Here is a 27,038-nt window from a genome sequence, read left to right as displayed (position 1 = left end):
TTCTGCTCTCGCTCCGCTGACAGATTAGACGGCAAGGGTTCCACGCAAAAACAATTACATTAGAGAGCAGCGCGCCTGTATATGTGTACACCGTATTATTAGGACTTGTTTATTGATGGGAATCAGATGTCGCTGGGATCGCACGCGTGCACTCTCACGACCCCTTCTTGCGAAAATTATATATTTGACGTTTGGGAGTAGGTACCATACTCCCATTGTCATCATTCTTCATCCCTCCTGTAGTCAAACTAGTCAAGTATCTAAGCGTATAGAAAACTTCAACGTCAAGAGGGTTATGCTATTTCAAAGTAGATTTTTCTGTGTTTGGAAATTTTTGATAGTCCTGCAGATTCACTACAAAATTGACGAATATACGATAACAATTTCCAATTGTAAATAAATGAAAAAGAAAGGTTTCTCAAATGACAGAAGAATTGGCAGAAGGCTGAACTTATCGAACTTCAATTAGCCTATTCAAGATGGCAGAATTATCTTTTCTTAAAGTTCAATACGATTTCATTAAAATTTAAAGTACGGGACTGGACGGCGAAACAATTTACAGAACCGTCACTGTTTATATAATTCAGTTCATTCGAGATCTAAATAATTGTTCTGGGTCCTTTTGAAAAATTTACGTGTAGGGGGAGCCGAGGTAAAAAAAGTGTAGAAAAATTGAGACTTCATTGGAAGAGTGAGTAGCATATTTCCTTGACAATACGCTATTATATCAATAATATCTCTTGACATTTTAGGTTAATAATGTCTGAAGTTTCTTTAGTTTTATCTAGGAAGTTACAGCCAGTTTTATAATCAAATTTAAAGTGCCTTCAAGCTTGAAGCTTTCTTTAGTGTCATTTTTAGTAAAGCTACAAAAAGCTTCAAAATTAGAGGCGCTTCAAGTTTTATTATGCTTTTTGCACGTAACAGGACAGTATTCTTCAATCTTAGAGGAACGATCTGAGAAAATAACTTATATCGGTAATTTTGAATGCAGAACACTTTCTTTTAGAATTTCACCGCCTAATGATGTTTTTCTGAACCCCTATAGGTGAAATTCGTATCGTTATGTTTACCAAGAGAGCAAAACAGAAATCTTTCCTCTTCTGCAAATCAAGATTCGCAAAAATACACTGGATACCATGCATTTTTGGATATTTTGAAATTGGTCCTTCGAGCCGGATTTTCCATATATTCGGTATCGACATTCCCATTCGACACCGCTGTTATTCGTGAGGCATTGTTCAATCATGGGATGTGTTTCATTACCATAAACCTCCAGCGTTAATCCTTGAGCGCATTAGCACCCCCCCGAAGGTCGGGTGACAAATAGCTCGGAAGGGGCAAAGTACTACGAAACAATTACACAGCGCGAATGTGCACCGCCGAGCGTGTACACATACACTACAACACGTATTATTAAGAGTTGTTTATTGATGGGAATCAGATGTCGCTGAATTCTGCACGAGCGCGGCGCGGTTCTTTACGGACGCGCAGTTCGCGAGAAGTTATGGATGTGCCCAATTACATCTTAAAAGCTGTGCTCCATTAATTTTCACAGCTGCTGCCTCTTAATTGGGATCCACGCGCTCGATAATAAACGGAACCTATAGCACGTAATTCTCTCTCTTACCGACGCGACGCCTGCTTGCAAAACTAGGCATGATTAGGTGAGACATTGCGCCCTCTGGGGCCCGACTGCGAATAGTATGTGTGTGTGTAATAGTTGCCAAAATAACTTATTGAAACAGCGCACGCTGCAGACGCCCATTCCGCTGAATTATAGCTTCCACGTTTGCTGCTGCAGCCGACGCCGTCGTGAGAACGTCCGAATTTTGTTTAGAACTAATTCTGATTATCCAGTTTATTCGCTCGGAACACGCTTCGTGGCCTACTGTATCAGTGGTCCCATTGGGAGGTCACGAAATTATATGTTTACACACACAACTCTATAGTCTTGAATTTCCGTAGTTGAAATTTTCTATGATCGTTCAAAAACCTCCATGCATTCTCAATTGAATATGTAAAGTTGCGTAGTTTAAAATAAGAATTGATCTCTTTAGGCATTTTCCTACAAAATATTGAATATCCTATATTAGTGAGTTCTACCACTACCACCTTGTGGTTACTTCTCAGATTTAATAAAACTGTCGTGGTGGCTTTCTGGATTTTGCACGAATATGTTAGTATTCACATCGAAAATTAAGTTTGAGGTTAGTTAATAATATGATATTATGAGGTGATACAAAAATGTTGAAAGTTTCTTGCACACAGACCTTCGAATTTTCAGAAGTCGAAATAACAGTATCATTCCTTCGAAATTCCTTTTTCTTTTCAAAATCAACTATCTCATGACCATAGATTTCATTTCCTCCATCAACTGAATAATGCCATTGAAAATATCAGTGGACCACCCCAAAATATCGGCATTTATCGTAAAACATGAGATGCTTTCAGATGAGCTGTAGGTAGTATTGAAATATCAACCAAAAATCAATTCCAAAAATATGTTATTTCCGTTTTTTGGTTCAGTTTTTAGAAATAAAATTAAAATTCTTGTTTCTCTCAATGATGTACGATTGGAAAAGCATTGTGTTGACTGTGATGAGATAAATTATAAATTGAAATAAGTTTTATTTCAATCATACTTATGAAGGTACGTGATGAAAAGCAATACCTTATGGTAATAAATTTTTTTATGCATTAACTTGAGATAACGTGGGTAGTGTCTACCAGACTTACTGAGCAGAGATTGAATGTAGGTAATTATAATTACCTGCGCATTCGCCAAAATGCATCGACTAAAGGGATAGATATAAAGAGTGATAACTATCAGTGAAGACATGTTGCCTGACCACAAAAAATAACTTTGGCACACCCATAGACTTATAAATAACATGGACTCCGCATGTGAGAGAGAAGTCGGTTGGTTGAATAAGATGGAAAGTTTGTGGGCAAGCTGTCAAAAGGTTATAGAACACAAGTTTATGCGAAAATTTTCTTCAATAAATTTTAAACAAGCTTCCGAGAAGACACACAGAAATTCCATAGCATTCCTTCGAAATCAATTATGTCAAAAAATATGTGAGTTTTAGTCAAAAATAGATGTAATGAGAATAATAATCAACTTATCAACACCTTGTGGGCAAAGTCTGCGAAAATTGTAAAAATTTTCCATAATAAATGTTCAACAAGCTTCCGAGAAGGCAAACAGGAATTCCTTAACATTCCTTCGAAATGGAAAATATAAAAATTATGTGAGTTTCATTCAAGAATAAATATAATGTGAATAATACTCAACGTATGAACACCTTGTGGGCAACGTCTGCGTTAATATCCATCATATGATTTTGACATTGCCCACAAGGAATCAGTTCATCTCTTTCTTGTTCGATCAAAACGCATAAGCCCTTCTCTCTCTAATGCATACAACCCCTCGATCTACTGAAAAGTCACGTGACAGTGAGTCCATGTATTATAAGTCTATGGGCACACCATAATGACGTAGACATGGCTATAAAAATTACGTAACGTATAATACCAGTTGTAATAGAGACTGAGGTCTGATAACACTGTTTTGAAGAATGTTCGAAGATCCAATGATATTACCATCAGATCGACTTGTTTCGTTGATGAAATATAATTCGTTCATCCAGGTTTAAAGAAAATGGACTTATACAAGGTGAATCTTTAGCTTGTATTTCAACAGTGGATCCTTGAGGTAAAAAAAAACCCTTTTAAGTTTTCATAATTCGACATGGAAAAACAAAATTACCTTCAGAATAAAAAACATGATCTATGACATTACAAATCTGTGGATCTTTAAACAGCAATCAGCCAAAGTAACCAATCTTTCGAATTTCAGCTCGAATTTCATAGATATTTCTATTTTCGAATATCAAATTACTCGAAAATGTAGCATTATACGAGAAAAAAGGAAGAATACTTTAATTTTCCAAAATGGTCCTATTCTCATTAGTGTGCGTTCAACTTACTTTTTATAGTTGGGCTCTTTGAATGTCTGGTATTTTTATGGTATTCAATGGTCCTAATGAAGAGAATGGAAGTGCAATTTTGTGTTCAATTAATAAAATACTATTTCCCGAAAAACGTTTCATTGGATAAAGTCGTTTGTCAAATATAACTGAAAATTTACATTTTTATGGATTTTCAACAGTCTGTATCTTTGCAACCTAGCCGAGTTGGAAAAAATGGTAAAGGGAGAAAGTGTTTCTTTTGACATCGAGAATCTTCTGTTGAAATATATGTACAAGCCAAAGACTCACCCTGTATATTCACGACACTTATGGGCTTTAAACCAGTTTTACCAATAAGACAAACCTAAGTCAATGAGCATTTTAAAGGTAAGTCACACTATCGGAGAATAATAACTTTGTTCTTTCTGTTATTATTGTGGCATTACCAAGAATAAGAAGGGGTTCAGTAGCTGTGCGCATAACCTATAATAGATTGATCAAACATTGCGTATTCAATTAAAAGAAGCAGGTGTATAAGACATAAAAGAGAGAAATTGAAATGAAAGGCGGATTTTCCGTGCCCGCCTGAAAGCAACGTAACCGAATACACCAATTTCCTGTCCGGCAATCTTGAGAGCGAACGGGAAAGCGTGGGCGATAAATCAAAAACTAATTTAACAAAAATACCCATTAAAATATCAATAAACAAAACGCGGAGTGAGATAAAACATATGGTCCCGGGCACGGTACAAGACGCCATCATAGTCAATTGTTCTGTTGGCAATTTGGCCGTATTTCAGCCCCGGCGCTCGGGGTCGAACCCCTTTCCCTTCCGACCGCCCCCCAGCAGCAGCCAGTCGGAGCGGGAGCGGCGGCGGCGGAATTCTGTTTTTCAGGAGCCCTGCCGGAGATCCAACGCCGGCGGCGCGCAGATAAGAGAATTGCACTGTCAAGCCGGAATGATATATTTGACCAACATTTCCATACAGCGGGGCTTGCATGAGGATTTCCAATGAAGCGTACGTGCGTAATCTCTCCGATTCGAATTAACGCGGGACCGGGCCCCGCAGACCCTAGCCCCGGCTTAGGTTATCAGCCGCCCAACACCTGACAATATATTCGGGATGGACCCCGGCCTTCAGATCTCATTAATTATAACTTTGAATGTGCGCGCTCTTCTTTCGCACGTTCCCTACGTTCTAATCCGAATAAACCATAAATTTCGTACGTTTTCGTTCTCAATAGTCACACGTTCGTCCATAAGTTTTTTTTTACTAGTCTTGGTTACACTCAAAAGTGAAGAACACTTGTACACAGTATCCCACATTGCTTAATTTTGGCTGTTTCTGGCACTTCGAGACCAGTTGAAAAGGGTCCTGAGCTTGATTTTCGTGAAAAGTCCAATAGTGTTTCACGAAATCTTCATTTGTCGAACTTTTTTATTTTCGAAAATATCTGAAAATTATAAAGACTTTCAACAGGCATTTTTTCACTGGGAATACTACACTATATTCATTTTAAAGTGTCGTATTCCTGATGAAAAAGTGACCGTAGAAAGTTTTTATTGTTTTTAGATATTTTCGAAAATTAAGAAGTTATGGCACAATTTTCATCTTCAAGACAAATGAAGACATCGTGAAGCGGTTTCGACTAATGGATTTTCCACGAAAATTCCTCAGGAGTCTTTTCTACCTTATTTCTCATTTAGTTTAGATGTACCAGAAACAGTCGAAACTCAAGCAATTGGGACATCCTGTACAGGGTATCTCATTTCAGACACTTTTGCGTGGTATCATCCTTATCTCTATACAGAGTGAGTCTTTGACTAGTACAAATATTTTGACAGTTAGTTCTTGAGGTCAAACGAAGCACTTTTTTCCCATACCATTTTTTCCGATTCGGCCCTGATAAAAAGATATGGTCATTTTAAATTTTCATAATGAGCTGTGCCACCCCTGAAAAAACAAAATAACCTTCAGAATAACAAACTGAATCTGTGACACTACACATCTGTGAATCTTTAAAAAAGTGTTGTATTCACCCAAAGTACCCAATTTTTCAAAATTTTCAGATAGTTTTAAATTGTTTAACATAAAATTACTCGAAAACGGCGCATTATACGAGAAAGTATGAAGGATACTTTCATTTTAAAAAACGTTCAAATATTCATAAAATCCTAACCTAACCTAACCTAACCTTCAGAATAACAAGCTGAATCTGTGACACTACATATTTGTGAATCTTTAAAAAAGTGTTGTATTCGGCCAAAGTACCCAATTTTTCAAAATTTTCAGATACTTTTAAATTGTTCAACATCAAATTTCTCGAAAACGGCGCATTATACGAGAAAATATGAAGGATACTTTCATTTTACAAAACGTTCAAATATTCATAAAATAGTGTCCAACTTAGCTTCAAGAGTTGGTTACTTCGAATTTTTGGTATTTTTATGGTATATTCCGAAATTCATTTCATTCGATAAAACCGTTTGCGAGATAGAACTAAAAATAACATGTTTTTATGGTTTTTGAACAGCCTGTATCTTTCAAACCGAGCCTTCAGAAAAAATGGTAAAGGAAAAAAGTGTATCTTTTGACCCCCAAGAATCGACTGTTAAAATATTTGTACAAGTCAAAGACTCAAACTGTATATAGAGGATTGAAGTTTTCGACTTGGTGGGCCACATTTTCATGGAATCAAAAATCCTCTTTTTTTTTGGAGATGCCTGGTGGAATTGAAAAGTACAAATCACTTCAGTTATCCTAAAACAAATGAAGAAGTTGAGACTAGCTCTGATATAAGAATTTTGTCGTATGAAAAACTACCTACCCCACTAAATTCTTCAGAATTCAGTAGCTTTAAATATTTACTTAGATACGCAAAAAAACAATAGAATATGGTAGCTGTATGTACCAATCTTTGAGAAATTGCAAATAGTTATGTTTATCAATCGGTGGTATCCCAGTAGACCAAGAATTAATAAAATTGCTGAGCGAGACATTACTTGAAAATATAATTCCTATTTATTCATCATTTCATTAACAGAAAAGCTTCAGGGTGATAAAAGCAATATTGAAACAACACAAGTTAATAAGTCAACGTTTTTCAAAACTTTCGCCAAACTCACGATTCCACCGTTCGAAAAGCCGATGAAAATAAATAAGGTCGCGGACATCCGCCGCGTGCAGAAGTTAGACAAAAATACGCCGAAAGGCGTGGATTTTTCCCAATCGATACGTGAGACCCGGTGTTGGCACGCCGACGACTAAGGTGACTTGCACCTTCCTATAGAGAGGCACTTGCAACACACGTTCAAATACGTATTCGAAATACTCCACATGTTGCAATCGTCTAATGTACACAACGCCCATCATTTATACTGTCATACAAATTATTCACGACCGGGGCCTTCTATGGGGCCCCATTGTTCGTCGGGGAATTGTTCTGCGCCGCTTAATTTTTCCACTGATGACTGTTCGTTTTTCGTACCCGAGAGTTGATTGCTCCTTTTTGGCGCAGAAACGTCGGCTATTGTCTTTGGTACGGGCGCGAGAGTGCTTTCGTTGCTTCGACGGTGTCGGCATTCGTAGGTTCACTTCGTTAGCCTCTAATTATTCTCTTTCTTCTCCCTGATATAGACAGAACATGATTCGGATTCACTGATATGATTGTAACTTCCAAACTAATCTAGGTTCAAACTTGTAGGCCAAATCAACCGAAAACTCATAATCGAATCGATATTACCCACCCCTGTCTGTGATCAGTGCTTTCCTAGTTATAATTTGCTAAGGGGGTTACATTCCACTGCGACCTTAAAGTCTGTTGTTACCCCCATCAGAGATGTTCTCACAACAGGGCCATCTACTTCAGAGTTTCAATGAACTCCAGTAGATATATAGCCTCATGGCTACCCTTATCTATCACTATATGTAGTGAAGTGAGATCTGTGATGACCTCAAGTGCACGTTTTCATAGTTCCAGTGATGCACTCACAGGAGCTACAGGAAGACCTCTGTATCTACATTGTTGAGTATTTTTCTCGTGCTTGTCTGCCCTGTTTTAGCTAACGAAACAGAGGATCTACAGATAATGATGGACACTTATAAACTTATATACGAAGCTTTAGGCCTCAAACTCAATATCGACAGGACCAAAATCCTGGTAAGTCCGCCAGAAAGCCTTCAAGCAGGTATCAGCCTCAAGGATGAATCTCTAGAACAGGTCGAGCAGTTCAAATACTTGGAAAGCTTCATAAATACTAGGGCTAACCTAGACACGGAAATACCCAACCGTATCAATTCGGCATCACGGGCATACTGGAAGCTAAAGGACAGAGTGTTTCAAAATAACGACCTCAATCTGAAGACCAACACAGCTGTTTACAAAGCAGTGGTCCTCCCAATGCTTCTTTACGGAAGCGAAATCTGGACGCCCTACAAGCGACATGTAAAACAGCTTGAACAAACGCAACAACGCCATCTAAGACAAATAATGCACATCAGATGGTTCCACAAAGTTTCAAATGCAGAAGTCTTACAGCGCGCAGATGGTATAACAATTGAGACTCAGATGGAGCGGCCACATTCTGAGGATGCAAGACACAAGACTCCCGAAAATTACTCTGTATGGCGAATTCACAGAGGAAGCTCGAAAACCAGGAGGCCAGTATAAGCGGTTTAAGGATATACTGCATCAATCCCTAAAATCAGTTAATGCCAATCATAACTGGGAACAACTAGCGTTAGAGAGATCACAGTGGAGACCTTTGGTCCACAGTTATAATGGAGACTCGAGAAGAATACAGCGGCGGCCAGATATGGTTGGTGACTATCCATACCAGGAGTGTGGAAAGATCTGTAGGTCACAGTTGGGTCTCTTCAGTCACAGAAGGGCACACAGTCGCAAGTAGCCCTAAGAAATTATAAGTTTTATCGCACCAATAGTCTTTTTGTAGATTTATTCTCAGTAACGAGATTCAGCAATGAATGAATTAATTTTCTAGTAGGCGGTGTTGCCAAATCGTAAACTAGAAACGAAGCGATTTGAGTTTTGAAACCTCATATTCGAGGAATGATTTTGAATAGTTTCCGCGATGCATTTGAAAAAATCATGAATTAAACTCATAATTATTCAGTTTAAACTTGCATATGCAGTGATAACCCAAATTGAGGAGAATTCGCATTACAAAAATTCCTGCGTCTGCCACATTTCTTTAAAATGTGAGGAAAATAAACGATTAACACCCATTCCCAAAGGCAAAATAACGTATTCATTGACGATGACATTCGAGCGCCCCCAAAACCGGACTACCCCAATCACCACCCTCCGCTAACCGCGGAAAACACGTCGTTTTTTCCCCGTTCGGACCACGGGGGCGGCGTCGCGCCCCGTATCGCCTGTCTTTCTAATTTCTGTACACGAAAAAGGCGAGTCCCCGCCACCTGATCCATTAGCCGAGCGCGGGGGGTTGGGGGCGGCGAGACATCGGTATCGGGGGCCCGGGGGACGCAGCCGCCCCCCGCGTTAACGCCCGTATTTTGCTCATTCCGGAAGCCGCCGAAAGATTCGGTAATTACATTTGCGAGCGTGGAATGTAAGCGAGCTATGCAGATCACATTTTAATGCAATTCCATCCATTATCCTGGCAGAGCCATTAACACCAGCATGATGCAATTTGGATTGTATAGAACTGCCACCGCCGCATTCGGAAAGCTATCTGGCCCCATTCTCGTCGCAGGGCACAAAGGCGCCCGCTGGATATCGTTAGACAAGACGCGAGAGTACCAGACACTGATTGCGACAATGGAATGCCACCGATGCCTTTGCGAGACGTGGATACATGCCAAGGAAATTTTTTAAGCCCTTATTCGCCGTCATTATCGAAATGGATATGGCGACATGCAGATTTAAGTCGATTTTCAGCAGAATAAATAAAAATAATGGAGAATTCGAAGCGTAACTGATAACTACATGAAAACATGAGCACAAAAATTAAAAGCAATTGGATAATTCATTACCAATCGTTTCAATAGTCACAATCAAGGCATGATTGAAGGAAAAACGTAAGTCCACTTCTTACAGAGATGTAAGAGTTTTTTCTAGTATTCAGAAGGGTGGCAAGCGCTATTGAACTCGTTTATTAGACATGAAGAGTATATCTGATCATTTCCTTTTTTTATTCATCGCGATATATCAATTTTGAAATGAACTACAACACTTTAAATGCTTTCAGTATCAATTGAAATTCAGGTTAAGAGCTTTGCGATTCACAGTGAACTCTAAAAGTTCTTTTAGAGTTCTTTCCTGCCAATGACTCAATTAACAGGGTGTTCTTAAAAACCATACTTTTATTTAATTTTTTTCGTTCACACCAGTATATAGGTTGAGTCTTTGACTCGTTCAAATATTTCAACAGTAGATTCTTGAGGTAAAAAAACACTTTTTTCCTTTACCATTTTTTTCGAATCGGCTCGGTTTAAAAGATATCTACAGGCTGTTGAAAAACAGTTAAACAATTTTCAGTTTTATCTCACAAACGGTTTTATCGAATGAAATGGAGACCCCAACTCTTGAAACTAAGTTTGACGCTATCTAATGAAAATTTGAACGTTTTGTAAAATAAAAGTATTCTTCATATATTCTCATATAATGCGCCGTTTTCGAGTAATTTGATGATCAAAAATTATAAAGTATCTGTGAAATTTGAAAAATTGGGTATTTTGGCCGACTACAACTCTATTTAATCCACACACACAGATCCACAGATGTGTAGTGTCACAGACTTATCTAGTTATTTTGAAGGTAATTTTGTTTTTCCAGGGGTGACACAGCTCATTAAGAAAACTTGAAATGGCATATCTTTTTATCATGGCCGAATCGGAGAAAATAGTATAGGAAAAAAGTGTTTCTGTTGACCTCTAGAATCTACTGTTGAAATATATGTACGAGTCAAAAACTCACCCTGTATAACAAAGAATGCAGCACCTGAAGATGGCACATACTCGTTATTTTTCCAAAGAATCAAGCTACAATTGAAAAACAATTTTGCTTGAATTGAGTTCAACAGAAAATGAACTACAAACTGCTGTGAGACTTTGTCCATTTCATTAATTGTGCTAGTGTATAATTATTAGTATAAGTACTGAAGGTACACTCAGCTTACCTTCAGCCACCTGAAGATGTTATTATGATAGCGAAACACGTGTCGAGGTTCAAAAACTAATTTTGTGAAATCGTATGATCAGTATGAGGTTTGTCGATTTTCTGCTCATTTTATTTCTTGAATTATCCTAAGGATATTTAAACTAGCGTTTATTATGAAATGCTCTGCTAGCCAAGCCGTGGTTTGAGCTAGTCCAATGTAAACTTTGAAATAACGGAAATCGAAAGAGTATTTGAACATTTTCAAATGGCAAATACCAGAAAAGCATACGACAAACCTTCAACTTTCAATAAATCTCGATGTAAACCAATCAACAGACATAGGGATTCATTAATTCAATTATTCGATTATTTTACAATGCTTCCCACTAATCATAGAGATTATTGTATGAATGACTCCGACCCAAATCTGATTCGCATGACACAACGAACAATAATACCGTTTGCGTAGTTTCCATTTCGATTACCCGGTACGACAACAGAGCCGCTGGAAAATCCTCAAGTCAATTGCGGATTTCTCTTATTACCCGTTTCAAAGTCTGATGAAATTGAAAACTGTGCTCTCTTCATCTCCTATATATGTTGTACCTACTTCCCTCCTCATTTTAACGTATTTATAAAATATCCCGAATGGGGGAATATTTCATTTGGCCGGAGAGTTTTCCGTTGCAGGTTTTTCGCGTCCTTTCTCCTGGGGGATTCGAGAGATGGCGACACGGCAGGTTGGGCTTTATTTATGTGTTCTTTTCCACTACGGTTCCCGTGCCCTTATAAAGCACGTATCACACGGGCCGGAAAAGGCGCTTTCCTAATCCCCGAACACGTGATGTATTGACGACCGCCTCGTTCCCGGTTGTCTCCGAGACGTTTTCCACGTTTTTCCACTATTATACCATCGTGATGGCTTTCGAATTTCCGCCGCTTTTCGAAATATATCTCGAATTTTATTGTTCCGCGTTGTGGTTTCGGCTTTTGACACGTCGAGAATTGCCACAAAAACCTTTAGGCTTTCCCTGTTGGAGCTGAGGATTAAGAGGCACTTTAACTCATACAATAAGCATTTTTTTGAGGAGTTACTGTACTGAAACGGTTAATTTCATGATAGGGAACATTTCGAGAACAATAAATTCGGAAAATACAAAAAAATAGTTCGAAATGGGTAAGTTCAAGAACGTTTACCTTGTAAAAACTCGAAAAACGTATTTTTTCAATTATACAGGGTCAGACTTCTATACAGGGTGTCCCAAAACTAGTGAATCAAACGTCACACCACGATAGAGTAGATCAAATACAATCGGCAGCCTAAAGTTGCCGATTTTCGAACTATTTTTTCAATCACAAATCCAATTTGTGAATAAGGACAGCGTTTTTCTCCCATATTATTACCCATATTTACCATATTTTATTCTGAGTAATAAAAATCATGTAGAAAAAACAATTGTTTTAATTTACATTTACTTAGGTTATCGATTAACTACTTAAAATAATTTCAAATAGGGGAGATAAAACAATAATCTTAGTTCAATATAATTTTAAATCGATATCGTTTTTCAGACTCTATCACAAAACTGCGGAATATGTTAGTAATAGGGCTCAATGACGTCACTTGAGAGACAAACCTCGTTTAGTATTTCTATGGCCAATATTATGACATTTATGATCACAAAACATTGAAATGTTTGAAGAATACATATCGCACTCTCATATCACCAAAAAATTATAAATAACATTCAGTGAACGGCATTATCTCAGAAAATTGATGAGGATTTATGAAAACCACTCGAAATCACAAAAACATGAACCTAACCAACACTTGTGGTGCGCATTAAGCACATTTCATAAGAACAGAGCAATAATTTCAAGATATCCCAACTCATATTTGCTATTCTGTGATCCAGTGCTATTAAATTTGTTAACCAGGGACATTTGAAGCATTGCGAAATGATTGAGACAAATGCAAAGGCACATTTCTAAGCACCATGACGATAAATCACAGAAATATGTTTCGATATCACACAGAATCGGATGACAACCGATTTTCTGCCGATATGAATTGTTAATATGGCCGCGTTCAAAGGCGAAACTATCGGACTCGATTCTCACACAGTAATTCCTCCTGATCCTGCTCGCATTTCGGTTATCGCGAACGGTCCTTGGGCGGCCTATCCGAAAATCCCATTTTCTCCAGTTCCGACTTTTTTCGGCCCCGAAAACGGCCAGGTTTCACCTGGGTTAATGCGACTTCCTGATTAATTGTCATTCGGAGGCCCCCGTTTCGCACCGCGGGGCCGTTATCAGTCCTGTCGGATGTTCGGTCACGGCAAGACATCGACGCTGCGATCTTATTCACCGGCAGCTCTGCCGCCGCCGCCGCCTTCCTCCGCCCCGGCGTGATCCGGCCGGCAATTTACGAGTGAGTTTCATTGTCGTCGGATGATGCTGGCGGCGAACGACTCTCCGAGGAGTAATATCGGGGCACCTAATAGCTTACCAAATAGCCTTTGAAACACCTTTTTAATGAACTATTGTACCAGGAAATGAAAATAGGGACCGTTAGAACAATAACAACCGGCGTCTACGCTTCCCGTCGCTCTCATCCACTCTCTTCGCGTACGTGAATCACAAGGGTTTATCTGCGATAGTGGCGCTTCCTAATAACGTCCTACGTGCGCTTATTGTCGATTAAGGAACACCTTTTCTAATTAACGAAATTACCATTATGCCTTACGATATTGCCTGATTCCTAACGGCTACTTCGGATTCGAAAAGCCGACTAACCACGAATAGACCCAGATTATTTTATCGAGGAGTTGTTCAATGAAATAGCTCTTGTATGCTTGTACCTAATACCAACGTTAGAATGTCAAATAATATCATGAAATGGTTCCCGGTTTTCACAAGAGTTTTTACTCCTGACGTGAAATAATTGATGAACAAGAAAGACTAAGCGAGAAAATCCATCACTCATACTAAAGAAAAAGATCGTAGATAGCTCAACAAAGACGAAAGGACAGGAAATGTTGGAATATTTGGGTTTAGCGCTAAATGCTCACTACTGGTAGGCCCCTGTTCAATTGTACTTTTCAGTCAGTTCAAGAGTTGAAATGAACCTAGAAAGAAACCGCCACAGAGGTCACATAGCCATATTATATTCTGACAGTCAAGTTGAATCCGCTCGGTTTAAAAGATACGGGCTGTTGAAAAACCATCAAAAAAATGTTATTTTAGTTCTATCTCACAAACGGTTTCATCGAATGAAATGAATTTCGAAATATAGTTTTTCATTTATTTGATAAATCTTTTTTGAACACAAGATATTACCCATGATTCACATTATGACCATTACATACCATAAAAATACCAAAAATTCAAAAACCCAACTCTTCAAACTAAGTTGGATGCTGTGTAATGAGTATTTGAACGTTTTGTAAAATAGCATTATCTTTCGTATTTTCTCGTGTAGTGTGCCGTTTTCGAGTAATTTGATGTTCAAAAATTAAATACATAGTATCTGTGAAATTTGAAGAATTCGGTACTTTGGCTGAATACAACTCTGTTTTAAAGATCCAGAGTAGAGTTATTCTGAAGGTAATTTTGTTTTTCCAGAGGTGGCACAGCTGATTATGAGAATTCAAATTAGCTATATCTTTTTATCCGGGCTTAATCGGAAAAAATGATATGGGAAAAAAGTGTTTCTTTTGACCTCAAGAATCTACTGTTCAAATATTTGTACGCGTCAAATACTCCCCTGTATAAAATCAATAGCTCCAAAATAATGAAGAAACCGAAAACAACTCCCTTCTCAGAAAGCACTTAATGTCTTAATGCAGAAACTGACAAATGGGAATTCTTTGGGGTGGGGGCAAAAACTTTGGATCACCTGGTTAGAGAAAGCCTAGCCCTTGCTAGCAAATGCTAAAATTACTTTCGACGAGAAAGCTCAACAGACAAAATAGGCGAGCGATATCACTTCAGAAGAGAAAACTGAACCGCAATTCACTCTGGACGTTGATGAAGAGAAAATCGAGTAGAAAGACGAAGCAAAATATTCAGGAATTAACCAAGACGAAACCGATATCAAGCATGCCATGAACCAAAGCAGTGATATGTAGAAAAGGTCACATTTCGAAAGAGACCACAATGAAAAAGATGACAAGGAGAACAGCTCTGATGGGAAACCATAATAGGCCTCAAGAATCAAGATTGCATTTCAGTATGTCTCAACAGATCGGAACCTTAAAATGGTTAAATTTGAGGAAGACCAAGCACTGGTCAAAGGACCATCAAACTCTTACGTCCACCCTCATTAATGTAAAATCTGCTGAAACAGAAAACTCCAGGGAGGTCCTTTATTGGAAAAACCTTCACAAAAAAACAATAAAAAAGAACCAAAAACAAACTTAACATAGAGAGTAGGACAAATCCAGAATCCTCCAATATGCTTGGACTGAAGACCAATGTCTTAAATACAAAAAAGCTTCCATATCATCGAGGAAAGAAGACGAAAACGGAGGAATCTGAAAAACCATCATCCATTGCTTCACCATCTGCGGATAAAAATGTCCAATTCCAATAATAACATATTTGAAGGAGGTTTACTAAAGATCAAGTATGAATACCACACTTTCACCTTAACATAACAGAAAAAGAAAAAAAATTACACTGACTTGAATAAATTAGAAATTAGCCGTGAATCTTGCAGATTCTTGGGAATAACTTCAAAGCAACACCGTTGAATACAATATACCTACAAATTTTTTCCATCCATGAATATCCTTTTACATCAGTTCATTGATACATGACACGAGACTTGCATGCCCATCAGTAAAACGAGCAACGGTTGAATCTAGATTCGTACTGGCGACCCGCAAGGTCCTCTCCTGTGAGCGATAACATCTGTATCTCCGTTTGATGATTTAGGAGGTATGTGGGCTGGATATCCAGAGGGAAGGCGGCGAACAAAGTGATCGAAAAGGAGTTGATTTTGCATGCGGGCATCGAGACCGCTCCATCACTTAAAAATATAGCCGCCAATTCGAATCGATCCCGATCATTAACCACAGCATCTGTGAAACCTCGGATCCCTATCAGATAAAGCAGAACGCGAAGAGATCCAAACCGAAAAACAAACAAACACGTCCTCTCCTCCTCCGACTACAAGACCCCTCGAATATATATATGACCCTTAGGCATTTTAATTTAGACCAAAACGAGTTAATGAAGTATTATGGGACTCGAGAACAATCAACTAAAAAAAAGGGTATCCATTAGCATTTTTATCCTTGCAGGGAACGATCCTCTTTGAATACATTCCATTGTTTTTTCTTCTGCTCCTGCGACCAGACGCGACGCGTTCGTCTTCTATTTTTCGAGCGCATTAATCGGGTATTTTGTGCTTTCGCCGTCTGCCAGACTCTAATTATTCAAATGACGTCCCTATGGGAAAGAATCTACTGGACCGATATCGGTAGTGGTAAACCCAATGATTTGCCCTGCAGCAACATCACAGCATCTTTGTTTCTGAATTAATGGAATGAATAAACAAATACACAACTCTTTATCACAAAAGTTCACCTAGCTACGCCGTTGTCTATCGCGCCTAGTTATGACAATTTATGTTGACCCTGACCCGCTACTACGTCACATGTCAAACATATGTCATGTGTCAAACATATGTCATGTGTCAAACATGTGTCATGTGTCAAACATACGTCAAATAGCCGCTTATGGACATTCGCCTCCTGTCTCTATCTTCGTGATAATAAGATCTAAATCCTGATCTGCGGTTAGGTTACGTCCTCGCGCGGCGATTGGAGGGAAAACTGCACAGAATCCAATCCGATGAGTTCGGAAAGGAATCCTGCCGGAGGAGAAGCCGGGAATTCAGTAATCGCGTCAGATTGATCGGAATTTTTGCGGCGCTGAAGATCCGATTGAAAAAATTCGTTTTCAGACGCAGGAACGGATTGATTAATAGCAGTAATTACCGATCAGCTTTCCGCGCTAATTAGATTTGGGCCTCCTGCCGCCTCGCACAACGAGATTAGGGCAGGAAATGGCGCACGTCGCTGCGCTCGCGCACGCGTTAATTGTCATCGATTTTTATAATGCCATTATGTCGGTACACAATTTATCACGTTAGTCGCCCGCGCCATCGAATATTCACTCGCAATTCCGGCAGCAAACGGCACTATAGATCGGTCCGAATCCATTAAGGGCCATCCCGCAGTGTCTCGACGGTCATTTTAGCCTGTTTATGAGCCTGAAGAGAGCGATTACTGTCTGCTCTTCGAGGAAATGGCCACCGCATACGTGCTTCACTTGTCTCCGACTCTCCACCGTCTCGTTCCGCTCGTTTGAGTAGGTGCTCACTCGAACTAATTACGGCTCTGCTCCCTCTTGATTTTCGCAAGACGTCTGATTTTTCATCAAGGTAACCCTTCACCAACGAACCATAGAAAAGGAACTACCTAACCTCACATCTACCCCGACAGTTATTGCTTCAATCGACGTCACCTCTTCTCTATTGATTTCTATGCTTATCCATTTATTTCTGTGGCCCAATCGATCGATGGACGGGTTCAGAAACGCTTGCCAAACTCGATAAAATACTGTAAACGTATTTTTCTTGAATTTCATTAGTGCTACCGAAAGACGAAAGATCTTTTCGAGTATTTACAAGGCCTTCTAATACTCGTCCTGCAAAAGTTCTCCTCTACTTTTGAATTCTACCTTGTGCACTATTCAAAAAACTATTCTCTATTTCAGCAGAAATTCAAAGAACCAAACTCTTGAGAGAGAGTTGAACGCTCTCTAACATATATTTCTCGTATAAGGTGCCATTTTCGAGTAATTTCGTATTAAAAAATATCTGTGAAATTCTAAAATTTTTACACTCTGGCTGAATGCAACTCTGTTTGAAAGATCCACAGATGAGTAGCGTCATAGATTTATACCGGGTTTCATAAAGATTGATCAGAGAATCGATGCTTTATTGGCAAATGGACATCAATTTGTTTTCAATCGATAATATTCTTCTGACTTTGTCATTTTAAAGTTTTCGATGTATCAGAATGTACCCAGAAAAAAATTTGTTTCATTCCGACAGCCCTAGAACCCCTCCTTCAACAATCAAAATGAACCGATATTCTGTTTACGATGGATCGCATGCTCCTCTTTTTTACCATCGTTTAAAATGGCCAACCAAGAAAATGTATGAAATGCGTTCATGATCATTCAGAATATCATTCTTGCATCAAATTATGATGTTCATACGTCCATTCAATTACTGTCAATTGGTTCTTCTTCAATATATTCAGAAATAAAAAAGTTTCAGTTTTAGAAATCGAGTGACTGTCAAATCGTTGATCGGACAATCAAAGTTTTATGAAACTCGCTGTTAGCTTATTCTGAAGGGTATTTTACTTATCCATGAATGGCGTAGCTCACTATGAAATCTTAAAATTGTAAGAAAAAGTGTTTCCTTGACCTCAAGAGTAAAAATATTTCTACAAGTCCCCCAGTATAAGTTTGAAATGGAACTAACAAATTCAAGTAACGATGACATATTTTCGCATGTATCGTATCGTTGTGGAATTGATCCAATGTGTCGCAGAAATAGAAAAAAAAAGAAATAATAGTTAAAAACTGAATAGGTTTTTCAACATGCCGGAAAGAACAAACATAAAAACAAAATTAGTAACGCATAAATTTGCAGGCGCGTTTCAATTATGCACTTATTTCACATGAAATTATAGTCGAAACATATCAAACATAAAAAAAGGTAATAAAAACAGATATCGAAAAGATAAAATCCTCTTCGACACCCTGCATGCAATGAACGAAAATAATGACTCACCAGTTATTAACTTGTAGTATTGTAAGACCCGTATCTTGAGCTAACTGTTTCTTCTGATCCTCCGAAGGGTAGGGATGCTGCAACAAAGAAAAAAACTTTTAAGATAACGAATGTACGTTTAACAAGATAAAATAGTAATAACCAATAACGGATCATTAACTATAATGAATTCGTCGAAACGGGCTTTGAAAATATACGTAATTAGGGTGTTGAAAAGCGCAGACAATAACGCAGAGACCCTAAATAAGGGGAGTTGTTAATCCTAGCAATTAACTAGAAAAAATGAGACTCCGCCGAATCAGAAATTTCTAGTCCAGGAAGGGGCTCAAAAATCAGACGTCGATTCATCACTTGTCTCCTGATTTGGGGGGAGGGCTGGACGATCGGGAGGTGTGAAGATTGCACAACGAGAAACACGTGATTATTCATGTCTTTCGTGACCGTGCCGTCAGAGGGCGTGCCGATCGTGACGTGAAGTCGGGAACGGTAATAGTCGGTGTTCTAATAATCGCCCAATAGGCACTAAAAACGCGCAGTAAGGATTATTTGCGTGCAGAAACGTGCCGTTATTGGCACTATCGGCCGGTGCGCATCTTGCAATGTTTCGCCGAATTATAATTGGGCCCGTTTCGAACTGTCGGGAAAATTGCCGGAGCCCTAAATCGTCGACGAGGCGGATCCGTCCAACTTCCCATTCATCCGCAGATGACGCTTCTATTTTCATTCGAAATATCTAAATTTGAAATCGGGTTCAATGAATTTTCCCCTTAGTCCGCTAGAACTTTGGAACAGGTTATGGGCCCAGTAACCAGTTTGTCTTTGGTTCGGATTAAGGTGCTACAGTTTTAAGTAATGAGGCATTATGCAAGAAACAGATTGGAATTGATGTTTTTAGTCGGGAAACTTCAGTGGCGTATATTAGAGCGAGCCATTTCCTGCCCTTGAACTGTACCATGTTTTCACAAATAATGTACTATTTTTACACTACTTTCTGTTATTTTCGTTTATGTTTTCTTTTCAGTAAAAATTTTATATATTTATTTTTATTATTTCATTAATTTCTTATTGATTGTTTTGTTGAACTGTTTATTTTATTTTTATTGCTACCTAATTGGTGTCAATACTTGAAACTGTCTAAGAAATGAAAACACTATACAGGGTGAGTTTAAGACTCGTACAAATATTTCAACACTAGATTCTTGGGGTCTGAAGAAACACTCTTTTCCTTTACCATTTTTTCCGAACGAGCTCGGTTTAAAAGATACAGGCTGATGAAAATAATTAAATGTTATTTTTAGTTCTATCTCACAAACGGTTTTATCGAATGAAATGAATTTCAGAATATAGTGTTTCATTTGTTTGATGAATCTTTCCCGAACACAAGATATCACCCACTTCTTCCAGTTTTCTCATCATGACCATTACGTACCATAACAATACCAAAAATTCAAAGTACCCAACTCTTGAAACTAAGTTGGACACTATTTTATGAATATTTGAACTTTTGTAAAACAAAAGTATTCTTCATATTTTCTCGTATATTGCGCTGTTCTCGAATAATTTGATGTTAAAAAATTAAAAAGTATCTGAAAAATTCGAAAAATTGGGTACTTTGGCTGAATGCAACACTTTTTCAAAGATCCACAGATGTGTAGTGTCACAGGTTCAGCTTGTTATTCTGAAGGTTATTTTATTTTTTCAGGGGTGGCTCATTATGAGCTCATTATGAAAACAATGACCATATCTTTTTATCAGGGCCGAATCGGAAAAAATGTTAAAGAAAAAAAGTGTTTCTTTTGTCCTCAAGAATCTACTGCAAAAATATTTGAACGAGTCAAAGCCTCATCCTGTATATAAATTCGCATAGAAGTATGCATAAGGAACAACGAATTAAAACCAGAAAAATGAATCTGATGACTGGACGCGACAATGAGAAAACCATCAAAACTACGTACAAATGAAATCATTCAACGAATCGGACCACCCCGTATAAACTGACGAAACGAGTGGATAATTGCAGCAAATGGCGAAACGAGTGTCCCACCATGTTTTTTCAACATAAAACAATTCCTCATATATAATTAACTGCCATTTTTTCACATTGTAAACCAGCGAATAATCGTATAGCGACGCGAGAGATAAACGATAACTTTTTCCCCATGTCCATGGCGGCATTCGAATAAAAATAACATTGATCAATACTGATAAAACACCTCGACTGGCAGTGGCTTTGAAGTATTTAAATGGGCGAAAATGTAATAAAAGCGGCGATGTCGTGACAACAATAATTGTAACAGGTGAGGGTGAAGTTTATGTGCGTTATGTTTATGAATAATTGGTGGAAAAAAGATGGAGATTCTTTCAATTGGAACGCTGAACACTTTACGATACGTGCGCTAGTATACCTAGACGATCTGACATTTTTCAATAGGTTTCTATGATATATAGGCAGCGTTCTAATAAGGCGGTTTAATCACATGCTTTTTAATGAAAGTTGAAATTTTCACGTTAAATAACTGTTATTAACGTGAGCGTAAAATGTATTATTATACGACTAATTTTTGGATACGAACTGCACGTAACAATAAACTCATTAAATAGTAATTTCATCGTCAAACAACCAGAAAGCGGGGATGTGGTTTGACTATAAGGATAATCATGGTAATAATGATTCAAGGAGTGAGAAAAGAAGGTAGAATATTCGGTGACTGTGGATACCGTGTTATATCCCCGAAACATTGACGACCACAGAACACTTATATAAGTTAAAAGGTTGGCGACATTGCTCGGAGCATAGAAATTAATGAGAAACCGGAAATTCACTGGGCCGAAAGTTGATGAAACGAAAATTAATGCTCATTCGTTCGTGGAATATGAGGAATTGTTTTCTGTGCTCGGTCGGCACATCTTCGCGTGATTGATGTGTCGGGAAGAGCTTCCGCGATTTCCGAAGCTAATATTCGACGTATTCCCATCAGTGGCGATAGAGGAGGATATCGAAAAAACTGGTCTTTCCGCAACAGAATTCCACTTCCGAACAGAACATATCTGGGGCTGTATTTCCGGTACGGTTATCCCGGTTTATCCGTCAGGGAGTCCCGACGTCAACATGTGTCTCGCTTACGGAAATCCAGCTGGATTTGCTGAAACGTATTACGCAATATTCGTCTCCCAGTTCCTTCTGGTATCGTTAATTCTTCACGGAGGGGGGAGGGGGAGACTTCAATTAGGAATTTTCTATGTGAGGTTCTGTGATCTAGGCCGTAGAAGAAGAAAACACATAGAATTTCGGTGGTGCCAAGTTAAAATTGGAGAAGGTGCCATTTTGGCGATCTTAGATGTGAAAATTTTGTTAGACAAAAATGGATATTGAGCTGAATTCAGAGATTAGCGGAGCCGAAATTATTATTGGAATGTGAAAATAATGGAAAGAGGTTAATAGACCTCTTTTATCTATTCAAAACAAATAATTGGAAAAACTACCGGTGCAATTATTCTAAAGTTTATGATTGTCTTTCTGATATAGTTCATCTAGTCCAAATCAGAAGAAGAGTCAAGGAAAAAGTAATTTTCTATACCTCAAGAATACACTGTTAGAATATATGTACAAATCAGAGAATCAGCCTGTACAGGATGTCCCAAATTCGATGTCCAGTGAGGAAATCTCGGAAACTTAAAAAAAACCGATGATAAGTTTCCAAGCTGTTTTTCTGAGAGAAAAAGAATGTAGGCTCGCTTCTACGATTCTTCGTTTTTGAGTTATTAGCAAAAAATGAGATTTTGACGATTTCGAAAAGTTCTCATAACTTTTTTGAACTTTTCCAGCAGATTTTTGGACACGAAACTTCTTTGGTCTTGGAGAACCAGAGTGTCGCCATTCCATTGATTGTTGCTTTGTTTCTGGATCGTAGAAATGTACCCAAGTCTCATCAATAGTAACAATTCGGTTTATGAGGTCTACATCGTTTTTAAATAGAGCACAGATCGAACGCGATGCTTCTACCCTTGCACGCTTTTGGTCAACATCCAAACATCTGGAAATCCATTTTGCAGCAATTTTTCTCATGTCCAAATTGACGTGAACTATATGATGAACGCGTTCGTATGAAATATTCAGTGTTTCAGATATCCGTTTTAGCCCAATTCGACAGTCTGATAAAATCATGTCATGAACTGCATCGATATTTTCGGGGACTGACACAGAAACTGGCCTTCCCGATCGGTCATCATCTTCAATGGAAAATTTACCTCTTTTGAAGCTTGCAGTCCAATTTTTCACGGTCCCATACTAAGGACATTGATCACCAAGGGTATGAAGCATATCTTCGTAAATCTGCTTACCTCTTAACCCTTTCAAATACAGGTACTTGATGATGGCTCGATACTCCAATTTTTCGATTTTCACAATTTCGGTGGACATCTTCTTTCTTTTAATTTATTGCGTAACTCTGGTTTACTTTTTTGACCTCAAACTTCACACTGACACTCCTAATGAGTTATTGTTCGTTGCTACGGTAACGCAATATGTTTTTTATGCATGGGACTGGTCTAGGCTAACTAGATATCAATACATCCTCGTAAGAATGAATACAATTTGTTCACTTTTCTCGGGATGTATTGATTTTCCTCAATTCCTAAGAGTTACTCGCATAATTCGAAGCGATCAAAATCCCTGATGGAATGAAGCTTCCAATCGAAAATCCATCTCCATAGTTGTGAAAGTTTCGCGATTCCCGATAGGACGTAGGCAGGGATCGAATCCAAAAACGGAAAAAAAAAAGATCCGATCTTGCGATAGCGGGCGTCGGCTGGCGGATTCATTAAAAGTATTTTAAATTGAGCTTTCCGAGAGGGCAAGGGTCCCCCACCGTTCTGGAAGACGGATGGCGGTTTCTTATTTATTGCTATCTACAATTCGGATCTGGCTGGTTCGATACGATTGTGACCGTAAATCTGGAACGGCGGAGGTGATACGTTCACCCCCGGGGTGCATTGAAATCAGCTCGTGTGGCGTGCGTGTGTGCGTCTGGCCGCGCGCCATAGGTGATCGAATCCCATTCCTCCGCACACCCTCTTCAATTTTCTACCCGTTACACACATGCCCCCGCGCGTATACGCAAATAATGGCGAAAGATGCTGCATGCGGCATGAGGGGACCGTTACGGAATCCCAGCGTAATAATAAAAATCACTATATGCACGACGCAGACTGGAGATTTTCCAGAGGCGCGGCCATCACCGCCTAGGAGTAATCGTATAAGGGTTATGCAGCCCACGGGATACGCAAGAATGGGGTTATGGGTCCCCCAGGGGCCCTTCGGAGGTGTGATGAGAAATGGATGGATAGTTTCGAACGTCTTTCAAAAACCTTTTACGCCGCGGCTGAAAACGATTTGGTTTTCTCGCGCAACCCCCATTTGATCTACGTTATTCAAACGACGCGTATCCTCCCTTATCGGGTTTTCGATGTTGGATCTCCCGGAGAAACTTGAACCTGGCTTATTATAGGTTCGGAGAATGAGTCATACATATCAGAAACTTTTGATATTGAGTTGGGGTGGCCGATACATACAAAATTAAGCTCAAAATTATGATCAGCACGCTTCTTTAGTTAGTTCATTCAACCAAAGAAACAATAATAATAACGAAACATTATAAAAATCACCCTTAAGGGGAAGTAGTACATAGGTACGATTCGAGATCAAGACATTGGTTGCTTTACTGATACTACCCCAAATACGGAAATGTGGCACATCTCCGAACAATAGCCTGAATTACGAACTGAGTTAGTTGAAAAGTAGAAATTACCACGTAAGAGGTAGTATTAGGAATATTGAATAATATTCTGTTATTCCTGAATTTCAGCGTAATTTTGGGATATATCGCTATTAAAATCTTTGCAATATATAAACAATTGAACCGCCGATGTCACCCCGTCGTTATTTTTATCGAAATTTTATTTGACACTGAAATTCAAGTTTTTTCTAACTAAATTGGAAAAAAAAGAAACGGGATGGCATCAAGACGTCCTTTAGTTCAATAAAAAAAAATATCAGGCTTCACGTAAGAAATTGAAAGCGTAAATCAGGAACTAGTGAGTGCCGTTTTTGAATGGAGATTCTTGCGTTATTACTTCCCCTTAACGCTTCATAAAACGAACAGAGTTGCGAAATAGGAATTGTTGATTTGTCCAACCGTATGTTTCAGGAAATCCAGGAACTTCAACGATTAGTTGTTATGCTGATAGTTCTACTTCTTTATTAAAGCTGCAACAGGATTATCGTCGAACACTGCAAAATGCAGAAACTGATTGGCAAACCTTTACATGGAAGACACCAGAACGATGTCAACAATGATCACGTCGACATATCTGCGTCAAAATTCTGTTTGTCTTCCAGAAGGTTGTTTCCCTAGGCCTTAGTCAGATATGGCTCCATAATTGCCATCCAGGATCAAGTGATTCCAACAAAAACCTATATGACATACAGGGTGTTTTCAAAAGTGAGGTTTTTTTTTGACAGAAGGTAGAACTGATCAAATTAAGTCGTTCAACCAAAAATTGTCTTTAAAAAATATCTAAGATGGCTGAGATACAACCCCTAGAAGTTCGACAAAATTTCATTGAATTTCAAGTACGGAACTGTGGAAGGTGATTCCGGCGTCGCAAAAACGAAACGAAACATAAACGTATGGCTGAACAATGAGAGGTTCCGTACCGAGTTCATCGGATTAGATGCATCAGGTCCCTTTTGAGAGAATCATAATGGTTGTATCGTGCATATAGGTGATTTTTGGTGAAACACTTCATCTTGACCAGTTCTGCCTTCTGTTGAAAAAAAAGCCTAACCTTCGAATGCACCCTGAAGAAGAAGTATCGTGTGAATTCACGTCTAACAACTCTTCCGTATGTTAGAAGGTGTGGATGAAGCTCCGCTCGGCGCCGATGCCGCGGATATTTATCGGAGAATTCCGGTAGTTGGTCAGGTCGGATCAGCCTTAATTGTATGCGAGATACAGAACGATGCGAAACCGTATAAATGCATGAATCCGACCGGGGCCGTGTAAAAGGGCCGCCATGCTTATCCCGTCGACGTGTACCCCGTTCATATTGTCGCGAAAACGATCATTTATAACGCGGCGCGATCCGGCATTTTCGTGTTTCTCCCATTCCGCTTTTCGACGGAAAACATTCTTTGTTTCCCGGTATTCTCTTCTCGTTCCGACGGTCGCGCTTTGTTCTTAGCGTTGTTCGTTTTAATTATACAACCCCTGATGCATGCACCGCGGAGCTAGAAGACACTGATACGTAATTCTTGGGATAAAAAAAAAAATACATGAGTGGATGTAATTCAGGTCGCTGAATGTGTCTTCTATACTGGGGAAAGCGCCTCCAATTGGAGTTATTTTGCCAGAACTTTTGACTACACAAAAGTAAAGAGCAGGTATAGTACAGAGTAGAATTGAGTGGAATAGAATAGATAGAATAAAGAGAGCAAAATAGGGTAAAGTATTGTAGAGAACACTAGAATATGTATGTACTATAGTAGGTTAGAGCAGAGGGGAGTATAGAGTAAAGCTAAAGTGTAGAGGTGAAGTGAAAAAAGTAAAGTTGAGGAGAGTAAAATAAATCAACTAAATAAAGTGGAGTACTAAAATTAGGTTTGCTTTTCCTCTCGCTTGACGCTTCTTACAAATACAGGTTAACGTCAGTTTGACAAACAGGGGTGAGTTATACTGATTCAAATCATAGAGCGAAAAATTGTGTTTTTGGCTTAAGTATCTATCTATGAAATTTATCTAAGGTAGAAAAACGATCCCATAAAAATCACTTTCAGCGAAGGTAGGTATTGGGATAAGTTTATGTTGGCATTAGATTTTACTGCTGTTAGTTATTCTAGTTCTATTCACTATGAGACGTTTCGTCGAATTTCAACACACCGATTACGACAGATTGCCGTTGTCGGATCAAGCGACCAAAAACTGGGGTCCCCCAGTTATCGATCTCCGGACTCCGCTGGACCAAGCCCAACGGCAGACCGAGCGACG

General features: G+C 38.8%; 1 protein-coding gene across 3 annotated transcripts in view; it reads right to left on the bottom strand.

Moving 5' to 3' along the window:
* Positions 1 to 27,038, bottom strand: part of LOC123307343 (homeobox protein homothorax) — a 220,057-nt gene that overhangs the window by 13,669 nt on the left and 179,350 nt on the right. For all 3 annotated transcript variants that reach the window (XM_044889606.1, XM_044889608.1, XM_044889607.1), the window contains one exon: positions 18,994 to 19,070. In XM_044889606.1, the coding sequence (XP_044745541.1) occupies positions 18,994 to 19,070 (77 nt within the window). The remainder of the gene's footprint in view (positions 1 to 18,993; positions 19,071 to 27,038) is intronic.

This window comes from Coccinella septempunctata, chromosome 2, assembly GCF_907165205.1.
Source record: "Coccinella septempunctata chromosome 2, icCocSept1.1, whole genome shotgun sequence".
NCBI lineage: Eukaryota > Metazoa > Arthropoda > Insecta > Coleoptera > Coccinellidae > Coccinella > Coccinella septempunctata.
Note: the sequence above shows the minus strand (reverse complement) of the source record. Positions and strands in the feature narration are given on the sequence as shown.